Genomic DNA, 13,903 nt, shown 5'->3' on the forward strand with positions numbered 1-13,903 from the left:
TTGGGAAATAGAATTATTGGGATCAATAAAAGAACTGTAGCAAGAGCCTGTAAGCAAAAGGCCTGTGTGTGAGAAAAAACTCTCCATGAGAAGATTCTTGTGTGAGAAAAGGCCTGGGGAACAAAGAGGGAGGTGAAGACTTGCAGCTGTTCAGATAAGACCCAGAGAAGGGAGGTAAACATTGAATTCTTTTAATCATAACATTGCTAATAGAAACTTGTCAATGTAAGTCCAATTAGGTAGAAGTAGAAATGCGCTTTGATAAGCTTTAAGCCACTTAGGAGTTAACAAGCTGGTATACTATATAAGTGCCTTTGGATTGCTAATAAACAGAGTTTTGCGCTTATCAACCATATTGGCTGGTCTGCATATCTCTCCCCCCGCTGGGGCCTGCTTTCTCCCTTTTACAATTCCGACATTTGGTGCTCGAACACGGAACATGGAACACGGAACACAGAACCCGAACACAGAACTCAGACTCGAACTCAGAGCTCGGAACTCAGACTGGGACTGGCACTTCGTTCCTCTCAACCCGGCGGGAGCCAACTGCGGTGCCGGAGCAGCGCCAGCGGGCGTAAGGATCGGCGGCTCACGTGATCTCAGCCTGGACCGACCTGACATCAGGGGTCCCCCGTTTGGCTGACAAGGGCTAAACCTGAAGGCTGCACGACCCTGACAGCAGGGACAGCGCAGTAAGATGCGGCTTTGCGGGTAGACACAGGTTGTGGGAAGACACAGTTAGTGCGATAGCACGCAGATACGGAAACGGAGGTGGCCCTTGGTTTATTTTTACACTTTTTAGAAAAGCGGGGAGCTAAAGAAGTACACCTTTATAAGGAACTAGCTGATCCAAGATCGTTTAAAAAGAAAGCTAAAGAAACAAAAGCTCTCAAATTCACCTGGAGAGCAGTAACTGGCACTCTTGCAGAAATAAAAACAGAACAGACAGTTGCCGCAGCTGCCATAGAGACTTTAGAGAGGGGCAGCGCTGGCTGTAGCAGCTCCGAGAAAGAAACAGACGCGGGTCTTACAGAGCGGCGGGGCAGAGACCGCAGCGGAGTCCGGGGTAGCACGGTCCTTCGGGTTGGCCGCGAGAGAACCAGTTAAAAACACGGCGGCGTGCGTCCGCTCACTGCAGGAGCTGCTAAACTCGGCAGAGCCGGATGTTACCTCTCCGACGGCCAAGGGAGAAATGGCTGTGAACACAGAAGCAGAGACACCCGATCCAGGGGGCAGGGCACAGGCGAGTCAAGGAGACACAGGCAGTCCTGCCGTCATGCCGAAAGCAGCAGAGCAATGGAGAGGTCCTAAAGCCCCTCCAAAAGCGGGAGAGAGTAACCCCCCCCCCCCCGCCGAACAGCGGGACGTCCGGCAGCAGCGCAGCTTCTGCGGTTTCGTCTCCTGCAAAGCCAAAGCCGGCCAGGGTGGCCCAAAAGCAGCCCCAAAAGGAGGAGAAGTACCAACAAATAATGCAAAAAATAGTCAAAAAGCTTGCTGACTTATCTACACAAAGCATTTTGCAGTCTATCTTTACAGCAGATGTCCTGTGTTCAAAGGATTACATCAGCATCGTACAGTTGTTGTTAACCCTTTCACAGTTCCTGCTCTGGGAACGAATGTGGACTACAACACTGCAGAATGTCCTGCAACAACAGGGACAAGTCATCGCTACATCACTGACCAGAGCTGTGCCCAGCAAAGTGGTGCCATGCTACAGGACCCCGAAACGAGATGGCACAGTCAGCATCAGCTCCTGAGGAAAGTGATGCCACTACCACAACAGCTGGGACTTTGAAACCTGTCCCGAGGAGCCTTGGGAGAGGCTGCAGACGTGGCTGAGTGAAGGAGCTGAGGACTTGCCAGATCCACCACTCTCCATAGCAGGAGAAATAGTGACACTCTGGGGCGAATGTAACAGCTGCCCTAGGTGGTTGCTAGTGACTTGTGGTGGGTGTCGGGGAACCCTTTCCAAAGACAAAACGAAGAAAAAATTGCATAAACCTTTTAAGTATATTGCATAAAATTTTGGGTATAACACCAAACACAGAAGTAAAGTGAAAAATTGTTTTTTGACTGTCTTGAAACAAGAGCATTAGCAGGCATTTTCAATCAGTTGTCTGCCCATTTAGATCAAGTGAAAGCAGTTAATTTAGTTAGCATTTATGTTTTTACCTGGTATTTTAGCAGCCAGGGCTTACATTATTTTGCTTAAACTTGCTTGCTGGGAGAGGGATAAGTTTAATATAACCTTGCAAATGCTTAATAAGTTAGTGTGTGTGTTATTAGTGTTAGACATATAATATTATAAAATTAAGTAGCCATTGATTTTCTACTATTAGCCCACAGCCACAGCTGTGAAAGGTTCCAAGGTATGTGCTGTATAAATCATTCTAACCATCTTTTACTACTTCACAAGCAGATAAGTGAGTTACGTCAATTAACTACACAATTACAGAAAAAAGAAGACAGTCTCAACTTAGAGGGGTGGTTAAAGTTATTAGGTTTAAAAATCATAGCTAGTTTTATTTGTGTAGCATTTGATTACTGTAGAACTAGTAATACTATTAATAATAGTGTGTTCACCTTGCCTTCCAATGCTTGCAAGAGATAATATACAAAGTCACTACATCTGTGACCCATCAAGTATTGCTTGTACAAAAGAAAAAAGGGGGAATTGTTGGGAAATAGAATTATTGGGATCAATAAAAGAACTGTAGCAAGAGCCTGTAAGCAAAAGGCCTGTGTGTGAGAAAAAACTCTCCATGAGAAGATTCTTGTGTGAGAAAAGGCCTGGGGAACAAAGAGGGAGGTGAAGACTTGCAGCTGTTCAGATAAGACCCAGAGAAGGGAGGTAAACATTGAATTCTTTTAATCATAACATTGCTAATAGAAACTTGTCAATGTAAGTCCAATTAGGTAGAAGTAGAAATGCGCTTTGATAAGCTTTAAGCCACTTAGGAGTTAACAAGCTGGTATACTATATAAGTGCCTTTGGATTGCTAATAAACAGAGTTTTGCGCTTATCAACCACATTGGTTTTGGACTGCTTTTCTCCCCCCGCTGGAGTTGCCGGGCCCTTTCTCTCCTTTTTTACAATTCCGACAGCCCATGGAAAACAGACAACTTCTGTCATTCCCCTGCCTACCATTCAAGCACAGAATGAAGTTAGCTTCTGCTGTGTTATGTAGCCTGAAATAATGCGTTGTATTGATGCTTTAGGGTAGTATTTTCTGCTAAACAGTATTAAAATGTACACATAATATTTTCTTAAAGGACACAACATCAAGCTACTACTCCAGAACTTTCTGTTGTCCTATAAGTAATTAAATCTGCAGTTTAATCCATTGATACTCAACCTGTCTGGCCCTTGCTTTGATATGCAGCTCTGATTCCAAAGCAGGGGAAGAGGTTGCCTTTCCTTGGAGCATCAAATATGGTCCCAAACCAAAGAAAGGTCAGTGGGCTGGCTGCTCCTTCACGCTTGCTGTTACCCAGCAGCTTTTCAGATACCACCCTGCTGAGTCTATTTCTGTGCTCAGAATTTAGTCAACTAATGGATTTGAGAGGTTTAGGTGACTTGTTTCAGATCAAACTAGTGTAAGAAGCAAGCTTCTGTTTGTTGAATCCATAAAGTGAATTCAGTCTGCTTTCTAGGCCCACTCAGGCATTTTTACCTTCCAACTTCTTTAGTATTTCCAGGACGTTAAACAGTTGCTCTCGTCTTATAGTGTACTGCAGTTTGAGGGAGGGGGGTGGGGGCTGTTGTTGATCCTATTCTAAAGGCCTACAGTTCCCTTCAGGAAGCTGAGAGAAGCGAGTTTGGTGGGTGCAATCTGCTTTGTATTGTGTGTACTGGTTAGACAAGTATTTTTTTCAGAACCACAATTTGGACATGGCTGCAGGTATGATGGATTTTAAGCATCAGATAGCCCCTATCACCTGAATTTCTTATGATCCTCTGTGTCTGAATGCTCTGAGCATTGAAGTTGCTGATGGCAAATCCTCAACTGACAGAAATCCTTTGAGTTGAATTGTAACAGCTTATGCCTTCTGCCTTCTAAAGTATTCACTTTATTCACATGCACCCTTTAGATTCTGATTTTCACATGGAAAATATGAGAGAAAATCCAAAGCAGTCAGTCATATTTTGCTGCTGACTTTTCCACATGGTGTAGCTGTATGTGAGAAAATGTGACTGCAAGCTGATATTCCTGTAGTTTCCAACTGCTTAAATAAATAATTTGAAAGATATTGGAAACTGGTAAATGTGGACTGTTTCAAAAATCTTCAGGCTATTGAAGGTGGCCTGGACAGCATCTTTTTAGCAATAAAGTATGTGTGTAGCACAGGTTTCTTTGCAAATCCTTGGAACTGTGAAGTCCAACTTGTGATACAGTCAGAGATAAAGTAACAAAATTCATTGTGTTTTCTCTGTTCTGAGTTTTTCAAACATTGTTGGTATATAAAAAAGATAATTTTGATGTATTTGCCAAAGAAACAGTCAAGATTTGACAGTAGACTGCAAGATGCACTAATCAAGCAAAACAAAGTAACTAAAGGTACTGTATTTTAATAGTTATTTGCTTGCAAAATGTTATAATGTTAGAATACTTGGGAAGTTGTTTGCAAATATAGTGAACAACTTGTGTAAGGGTAGAACTTCCTTCAGGTCTAGACTGGCCTCATTTGAGTGGTTTCCAGTGGAAGTTCACCGTTTTTGATTATACCTCTTCGTGTTTCAGGTCAGGCCATAGGCCCAGCTGACTTGAACTGCACCTTGGCTGTAAAATATACCTGTCTTTCTTTGAGTGGAGTTCTTTGCTGCATGGACAATTGATAAAATAAACCCAGAAATTCTAGCCTAGAGAGTACACCATGCCAAGCCTCCTTTGCCAGGCCTCCTCTTCACATGAATCTGTGCATGCTTGCAACATGTGGCACTATTAATCAAATAGCTCCTGAAATTGCTTGTAGTTGTTGTTTGACATACTGCATACATTTTCAAGGCATTAAACATAACTGACGTGTGTTTTCACTTCCATGCTTTTTTTTTTCTTCTTTTTCAGGCAGAGGGTTCCAGACTCCAGAGAGAACTGAGAGGATATTTAGCAGCCATTAAAGGTGATTTTTAAGTTTTATATCTTGTTTTCATAAAACAAACTTTTTTTTAAAAATTGAGACAAGTAAGCTTGTTCAAAGTATATAAAGACAAATGCAAGTAAGATTCTCTTTAACCTGATGCCAGGGATTCTGCACCTTCAATGTCAACTCATGTACAGTCTTGCATCCTCAACTGTCCTTTGTGTGCATCCTCCACTGCCCAGATTCTCACACTGCATGCATTTTCAACACCCACAAAGTCTATGCACCTTGTTATTCATCTTTGCAAATGCTAGAATATGAAATAACTCATGCAAGGCAAGGGATTGCTTGATCTCCACAACTGTAACATTTCCAGGTTATTACTAGTTGGGTGATGAGCTTTCTCCAAAACCACACTCCCTGTGATAATGTGATTTCTCATCTATTTATGGCTGCTTAATCCATTTTTTTTAAGTTTAAAAGTCAAATGTGATGTCTCTTGATACTACATTGAAAATCTAAGTCTCAGAAGTTCACTAGCCAGTGCTTAAATATCAGAGATAAGTAAACAGTCATTTAAATCCTACTAGACATTTATAAATCCAGCACACTCAACAGAGCACTGTATGCAAAGTGTTCTCTTTCTCATGCCACCTCTCTTTGGAGGAGTTGGAGGCTAAAGGGAAGGGAGTAAGAGTTGGTGACTGAGAGACAGTAGCTTCTTGAGATAAATATAAATATATGATAAGCATATATATGTGTTTATATATTTTTAACCTGGCTCTAGTCCAGTAGGGAAAATTTTGCAAATGAGTATTAACATCCCTGGAAATCACTGTCATAGTAACACTTCATCGGCTGTTCACAGGCAGGTAAGAAAGCTCTTTTTGATGGGAATTATAAAATGGGAAACAAAGCAGTAGCTTACTGTCTTTGACCATCTATTCTTTTCTGGATGGGCTGCCCAAGGAAAATTCCATACCAGACAAATTTGCACAAATGTCTTTCCTTCTTAGAGGAAATGATAGCATCAGTCTTTTTAGGGGAACCCATTAAATGCTAATTTTGCTTTCTTAGTTTTCACTCTTCCCCACACATTGTCAGGTGGTTACTCAGAAGCGGGATGATGCTGTTTGTTGGCTAGATGTCTTATCTCTCACATAAGATGACTGTTTACATGCTGCTTTGATTTCTGTATTGGTGACAACAACTCTCCTCTCTGTTTCATCTTCTTTCTCCATCTTTCTCTTCTTTTCCTAGCACTCTATACTCATGGCCCTTTTGCTCTTTTGCTCTCTAATGCGCTACTTTTTGCACCAAGCTTTGTGATTATCTTGGGGTTAAATTTTCCATTGTTTAAGTTTTGCCTTTTTAGCCATGCTTTTCTGTTTAGCATCTTTCTCTTGTTGCAGCCTTTAAGTAATTTGGACTGACTTTCTTACTCAGAATGAAAAGTGCTTGCTAGCACCTTATTATCTACATGTCTGTCATAGGTTAGCAAGCATAGTCCCGGAAGCGATGTCCTTGCTAAGGGGTGCTTACAGCTTCCTCGGGGACCTGATAGAACCTATCAGCTGGCCAGTTTGAACATGGACAATTCTTTAAGCCACTTAAAGTTGTGACCGCCTCTGTGATACACACTTAAGAATAGACAAACTCCCCCCCAAGCTCTCTCTTGTTTCTGGCACTGGGACAGGTGGCTGCGGGCCCCATGCAGGGGGCCAGCAGGCCCGGCCAGGCTGGAGCCATGGGCCTGTTCCAGCCATGGTACCCCCCCTTGCCATGGGCAGCCGGAGCGGCTCGGAACACCCCCACCCTCCCCCCCTCCACTGCGGCCAAGATTTCAGCAAAGCGGCACCTCTGTCCGGCAGAGGTCAGGTGACCAACACCGATAAGCCACACAGCTGCAAGGCCGAGGTGAGATTAACCCTTTTATTGCTGTGAAGAGCTGAAAACCTGAGGGAAGAGAGAGAGGAGATGCTTAAAGCTGAAAGTCTGTTGTGAAGCTGTGATATATCAGAGTATCCCATTGTAATTTCATGAAGATATGGGGGGTGGAGTGTTCAACTCATAAGCAATAGGCAGATGCTGACGCAGCTGTAATTTCATGAGAAGTTTGGACAGGGAGAGATGAACCAGATGCGGACTTTTGCTCCAAATGGGAAAGGAGAAAAATTTCAATTCCTAGAGATGCTCCCAGAGATAGTCCTAAAGATGAAGATGAGGAAGACTCTTTGCTCCCAGGGAAGGAGAAGGGCCTCTGTTTTTTTGTTTCTGAATGGCTCAACCTTAAAATTGTACCCCAAAAAACTTCAAGAGTGGACCCTCGAAAGCAGTTGCAGGAAAAGCTGCAAGTCAGGGGAAGGGACTCACATTGCAAACAGAGAGACTCCTCTTCCTAAATGGACTGAACAATATTTGGAAGTGGGTGGCTGTCTCGTTGTGATACTGTTTTCATAGCACGAGCAAGAAGAGACTTCTCTTTCTAAATGGACTGAACAAGGTTATTATAGAAGTGGTAAACAGACTGAACATCTTAAGGGTTGTCTTGTTACATTGTCAGTGGGAGAAGGGAGGAAGGTGGGGGGAGGAGGAGAGTTCTGAAGGTGGTATAAATTTTTTTTTTTCCCTGTTCTTCTTTTAGGTCTGTTAATAAACTTCTTTATATTCTTTCAAGTTGGTGCCTGCTTTGCATTTGTCCTAATTCTGATCTCACAGAAGATAAACAGTGATGAGTATTTTAGACCAAACCACTACAATGTCTTTAAAAAGATCCAGTCATAAGCAGTCATGAGAGCCTTAAAAATGTCAAAGTCAACAAGCCATCAGTGGGAGTCCTTTGCACACATATTGTCACACACTGGTGCTGTGGAGTGAGCACACAACCCAAGATAGTAGAGCACAATTCACAGCTCTGGCATCTCAAAGATGACTAGGTCAGTAGTGCCAAAGACCAGATTTTGGGTGACTGGAGCACCTGCTACAGTGTCTTGGTTGCAATTCTTTGAATGACTGCTATCATTAAAAGATTTTGGGGTATCTATGCACAAAAGCATGGGAACCCCCATGTTTAGGCACTTGAGTGGGATTTTGGCGCCAAGGATGTCAGAGACTTGGAGTCATGCTGTCGTCAGGGGCTCATTTTGCAGGAAAAAAGGTCAATCATATAATTGCATATATTGGAATTATTGGAAAATAATGCACTTGACATCCTTATATTCTTGGATGTCTGAGAGAAGCAGTTAATTGTAAAGGGTTTTGGGATTTGAACTTCAGTAGTGAGTTCCATGTTGCTGCATGACTTCTGAGTGACTTAATACTGGAAGTAGGAAGTACAAATCCAGGCACGATTTCATAGAATCATAGAATGGTTTGGGTTGGAAATCCCCCTGCCATGGTCAGGGATGCCACTCACTAGACCAGGTTGCTCAGAGCGCCATCCAACCTGACCTTGAACACTTCCAAGGATGGGGCATCCACTTCTTTGGGCTACCTGTTCTAATGTCTCGCTACCCTCTGAGTAAGGAATTTCTTTCTAACATCTAATTTAAATCTCTCCTCTTTTAGATTCAAACCATTCATTCCCCTCTGTCCTACCACTGTCTGCCTGTGTAAAAAGTTTCTCTCCCTCTTTTTCATAAGCTCCCATTAAGTACTGTCTGGCCAAAAGGAGATCTCCTCAGAGCCTTTTTATCTCCACGCTAAACAATCCCAGCTCTCCCAGTCTGTCTTTGCAGGAGAGGTTCTCCATTTCTCTGAACATCTTTGTGGCCTTCTCTGGACCTGCTCTAACAGGTCCACGTCTTTCTTGTGCTGTGGACTCCAGATACAGAACCCAGGTGGGGGTTTAAGCAAGGAACAGTCAACTGAGCCTTATTATGAGCCTCTGTCCCTTCATTTTAATATACTTGACAATTGAGATTTAGTATCACACATTCTTAAAAGAATTTTTGCTGTATTTAGACTTCTTCTCTTGTTCACTGGTGCTTTTTAGCCTTAGCTGGACCTTGATCTTTCTTGTTGGTTATTCAAGGCCTTGGAGGAACCATGCCATAAAGCTGTTGAACTTGTGAATGGCTTTTACATGCCATTTTACTTCACCTGCATGATAGTTTAATTTCTGCTGAATTAGTGGTGTTTGTACTGACGAGACTGCATGCTATCCCCCATAGCTTTAGTCATCTCATGCCTCAGGCTTGTGTCTCTTCCAGTCTCCATGGCAATATGTATCTGGGTTTTATACTTCATGATTTATTTTTAAACTTTTGAGAGCTGTAAGGGACTTGAATGGTTTTAAGGGCCAGTTGTTACAGAAACCCTAACTCAGTCACCCATTTTCTACTCCCAAGCTCTTTTCAAGTACCAGTGCAGATGGGGAAGATAAACCTGGATCTTCATGCAGGTGGCAAGGTGACAGAGGTAAAAAGTAGTCCTGCATGAGGAAAAAAAAGCACCATACCCTTCAGGTGGCTTAATGTAGCGATAAAGAGTAACTGGTCTACAGGAAGGGGAGGGGAGATTTTTGAGGTCTGTAAGCAGTTCTGCTGCCTAGTTGTCAGTCTGTGGCTGATAGAACAGCACATATCCTCCAGACACAGAAATCTTAAAATCAGTAATGTAATTTCTTAAAAGCTGTAAAACTATTCATCATCTTTCTGCAAAATTTATTCATTAATTATGAAATTATTTAATTGTTCCAGTGGAAACCCTAATGGATTACCAGCAATAACAAATACAACCCTTATGGCAGGATAGGTCATTTCTCTGAAGAACCACAAAAGTAATATTAAGAGCCAGACCAAGATATCTCACCCCATCAGGAAAATGGAAATTTCTTCATGATTCAGGCTAAATTACCCTGCAGGGGAGTGAGGAGACCCACAGTATGAGTTCTACAGCCAACATGCTGTTCCAGGTCTGTCTCATTCACCATGGGGGCTTGAGTACATTGGAACTGTGATGGTAAAGAGTCACCTACCCTCTACCATCTCTGGTGTGCTTAATGGGAATTTCTCTGCACTGCCACCCCCAGGATCCCTATCACATGGAGGCCTCTAGAATTTTTGGGGGGCTCCAGGGACAGGGACTCTTTCCCATAGAAATAGGGATCATTTAATCTGAGAAGTTCAGTCTTCAGTAACTGGATTATTTAGGAACATTTTTCTTAAGTGATTCAAATGTTTTGGCACTTTTAGTTATTAAATAAAGGGCCCAATTACCAACAAGTAGTACTGAATGAAACAATTGATATTAAATATAAATTTCTAACTGTTCCTCAGCAGTAAAAATTCTTTTCACATTTCTTAGTACTTTAATGACTGGCTTTTAACAATTTATCTTTCGCAGTGATAGCAGTTAAAAATAGCAGAGAGCGCCTGCAGTCTGTAACTAGGACACTAATCCTCTTAAATTTAGCGCTGAATAATGCATAAAAGGTATCAGTGTAGAAGAAATAATTCTATGTGAAAACCAGCCAAACAAAAAATCATTGGACACTGTAAGTTTATATCCAGAGGCATGAAAAAGAATGAGAATTCACTGGATTGGTATTTACCTCTTCACTCATTTGGGGTATTTCAGTAAACCTGGTATAGATGCAGTCAGAGGGGAGTAGGATAGATGGTCTTAGCCTGGAAATTTCAGATTGAAGCCCCTGACTGCAAAAGCCAAATACTTTACTGCCCACTTGCCTGACACTGCAGCTGGATTTGACTGATGTTTTTTACAGGAATGTGGTGGAATGAAGGATTATCCAGTTCTCAGAACTGAAAAAAGTGTAAAAGTTGGTGCAGTTTTGATATGACTCAAGCATGGCATATTAGGTGTGTTTTACATATTCTCTTAAGCAGATATATGCTAAGAGTCCTGTAGTACTTAAGAAAGTCTAGGAAAAGGTGCCAACATGTGACCGAGCTGAGTGCAAGTTGCAGGAGGGATTATCTAGCAGCTGTGCTAGCCTGCCTGGACCTCTGCTTCAGATTTATCACGCAGAGTGCTTAAGCGCAGAAGTTCAGGTATCAGAAGGCGTCAACTGTGAGCAGGGATGAACAAACCCTCATGGTCTGTACGTTCACCCTGACTGGAGAGAAGCAGTCTTCTTATGCAGATACTCTGTTGGTTTTGCCTTATCTCTTGAGTTGATTAATTTGCAGTGGCATTAAAGATTTTTAATGAATCCTGTCTGAAAATATACAAGAAGATCATCTATATTTTATTGTAATTTGGTATCTTCTAAGGCAAAAAAAAAAAAAATCCCTTGTATTCAGGGGAACATTTTCTTAGCTGGGGATGCATCATCCTAAGAATTAACCATGAAGGAGAAAAGGAAGAAATACATCTTAATTCTTGTGCTATCCTAATATTCTAAGATGAGCTCTGTCATTAAAAATCTTGCCCAAGACAATCCCCAAAGAGATCAAATACTCTGTTTTGGCTCAGTACCTTTTGATTTAAGGGTGAAAGCTTGTACCCTCTAAACACCAGTATCTCCTTTGTACTTGTTCTCCCCCATGCCATTCTCTCTTTTGTACTCAAGGACTAAGAACAGGCATGTACTTTCAGCTTTTTCAGTATCTGTTTTCCTATCCCACCCATTCCATAGACCACCACTTTCTTATTGGGAAGTGTGCATTCCTGCATTCATTTTCCGGTCATATTTGGAGCATGCATTTTGGGAGTGTGTGGTGGAATACCAACTGACTAGATCAAGTCTGCTCTTCTACACATTCAAGTTTCAAATTAATCTTCCTCTTCTACTGTCGCAGCGGAGTTGGATGGTAAAAGGTGTCTCCACGAGGAAGCCACTCAATGCAGCCACCACACTTGCACACACCATACACACACACCGGATAGCTGGCGATAACAGTCCGATGATGAAGGCGCAGGAAGGGTCTTCACATGGGGTTCTACGGAAGAGATTTATTGCAGCCACACTCGTGCAAGGTGGCAAAGAAAATACCCCGTCAACAATGGGGGGATCCACGGCTACACAGTGGAGTGGAGAGAGCATCAGGGACCAATGATCTGAGGGCAAGGGGCGGTATAAAGGCGGGGCCAGGGTAAGGGAACCAGTAGGGAAACTCTGATGACGTAAAAGGTGACAAGGGGTGGAGCGGCCAATGGAGCCAACCAGGGAAGCAGAACTGGGGTACATTAACATAAAAGGACAGAGCGTTCTGGAGGAAGCTTTTTCAGTCACCCTAAGCTGGAAAGGAATTTAGGACTTGTCCCACCATAGGACTCTGTTCCTTGTCTAGCAGGTCCACCGGCCCCCACATTCCACTCATTAATGTTTCTATGCAGAAAACAAAAATATTGATGTTATTTCTGAATTCATTCACTGAGCAGTTAAATGTGAAGATCATGCTTAGAGATATTTTCAAGATAGCAGACAGATTTGACTAAAGGAAAAAAATGTGCTTCTTAAAAAAAAATGTGCTTTTTTAAAAAAAAAATTACTTAATGCTAAGTAAAAAATTCAAGTATTGTTCAAATTTTGCAAAGAAGTTGAAAAAGAAGTCATCATTTTAAAATTACTTATTTGGAACTCTTAGAAAGTCAGGTGAGATGGGTTTGGTTTCAGTGGATTCAGAACCGTATTCAGCATCTAATGGATTCCTGCTGTATCAAAATACAAACCCCAATGCCTTCACTGAGGGTGGTTTTTTATTCATTGGGGTCAAACTGATCTCACTGAAGATAGATTTAGGCCCTTTCTCACAATATCATTGAAGCTGTTTTACATTTAAGCCAGCTCCTCTGTGTATTACAGAGTGATAACCATCAATAATCCCTGTTCTTGTCCCACCTGTGGTAGCAAGAGTTCCGAAAGTGACTGATCAGTTTGGCTTAGCACAATCCTCTGCAGGTACCACCCTGTTGCAAGCATAAATAAGCACTGGGTTCCACAGGTAACTCTTTTCTTAATTTGCCAGAGAGAATAGCATAGTGGGTACATGTGGCTGAAAATAAAGATATTTGGCAACTATTTCTTGTAGTTTGCACTTATATGTTCCTCTTTCTGTCTAATTGCAGGAATGCAAGATGCCTCAAAGAAGCTTACAGAGTCTCTCCATGAAGTGTATGAGCCAGACTGGTACGGACGTGAAGATGTGAAAATGATTGGAGAGGTAAGATGTATGGAAAGAGGGAAAAAGTATTTTGTCAGCAAGTGGATTAATCTGAGCTTCTGAGAAGAAGTGTGCATCCAAAATTTACCTTAATCCTTCATGTCATGTTAAATCCTGTTTTCTCAGCATATAAATTATGGGTCTTGTGAAATGCAGCTCCTGCTTGCTAGATGCAGCACTTACAGTGTCTGTTGTATGAACTAGCTGATATAAGCTCCCACTGAGATCAACACCAGTGTGAGCAGAATTGGTTCTGACAGCATCTGACTGACAAGTACAAAGGTATCTTATATGCAATTTTACAGTCAGGATTCTCAGTTCAGATGGATGTTAAAAATTATCAAATCCACTTATCCTTTTGTGCTGTGTAACAACTATTGAGCCAGTGGTACTAAACAGGATATCTTATGAGACATTCAACCCTCTCTGACAAAAATATGGAATTTAAGGGCAAATTAGAGTTCAGGACACTATCTATTTTTACTTTTTACCTTCCTTCAGTGATTAGAGAAGAATAGGCTTTTCTAGACAACACGGCAGGAATTTAACTTGAGGAGCTCTGAATTGCCTGCTTAAACAGCCTCGGTTCTGGGGGAAGTCTGTCAACATATGTGATGATGGTGACAAGAAAGTGCAAATGGTTGTCAATGAAGCTTTTAAGCACTTGGCATTCAGTTTGCAAGGCCTCCTTG

General features: G+C 42.0%; 1 protein-coding gene across 5 annotated transcripts in view; it reads left to right on the forward strand.

Moving 5' to 3' along the window:
- The window catches only part of AMPH (amphiphysin), a 141,920-nt gene that overhangs the window by 77,556 nt on the left and 50,461 nt on the right, over positions 1 to 13,903 (forward strand). For 4 of the 5 annotated variants that reach the window (XM_069007827.1, XM_069007823.1, XM_069007824.1 and 1 more), the window contains exons 3-4: positions 5,067 to 5,121; positions 13,117 to 13,211. In XM_069007827.1, the coding sequence (XP_068863928.1) occupies positions 5,067 to 5,121; positions 13,117 to 13,211 (150 nt within the window). Of the gene's footprint in view, positions 1 to 5,066; positions 5,122 to 5,852; positions 5,955 to 13,116; positions 13,212 to 13,903 lie in introns of those variants that run through there. The other variant, XM_069007826.1, reaches the window with a different exon arrangement.

Source organism: Aphelocoma coerulescens, chromosome 2, assembly GCF_041296385.1.
Source record: "Aphelocoma coerulescens isolate FSJ_1873_10779 chromosome 2, UR_Acoe_1.0, whole genome shotgun sequence".
Taxonomy (NCBI): Eukaryota; Metazoa; Chordata; class Aves; order Passeriformes; family Corvidae; genus Aphelocoma; species Aphelocoma coerulescens.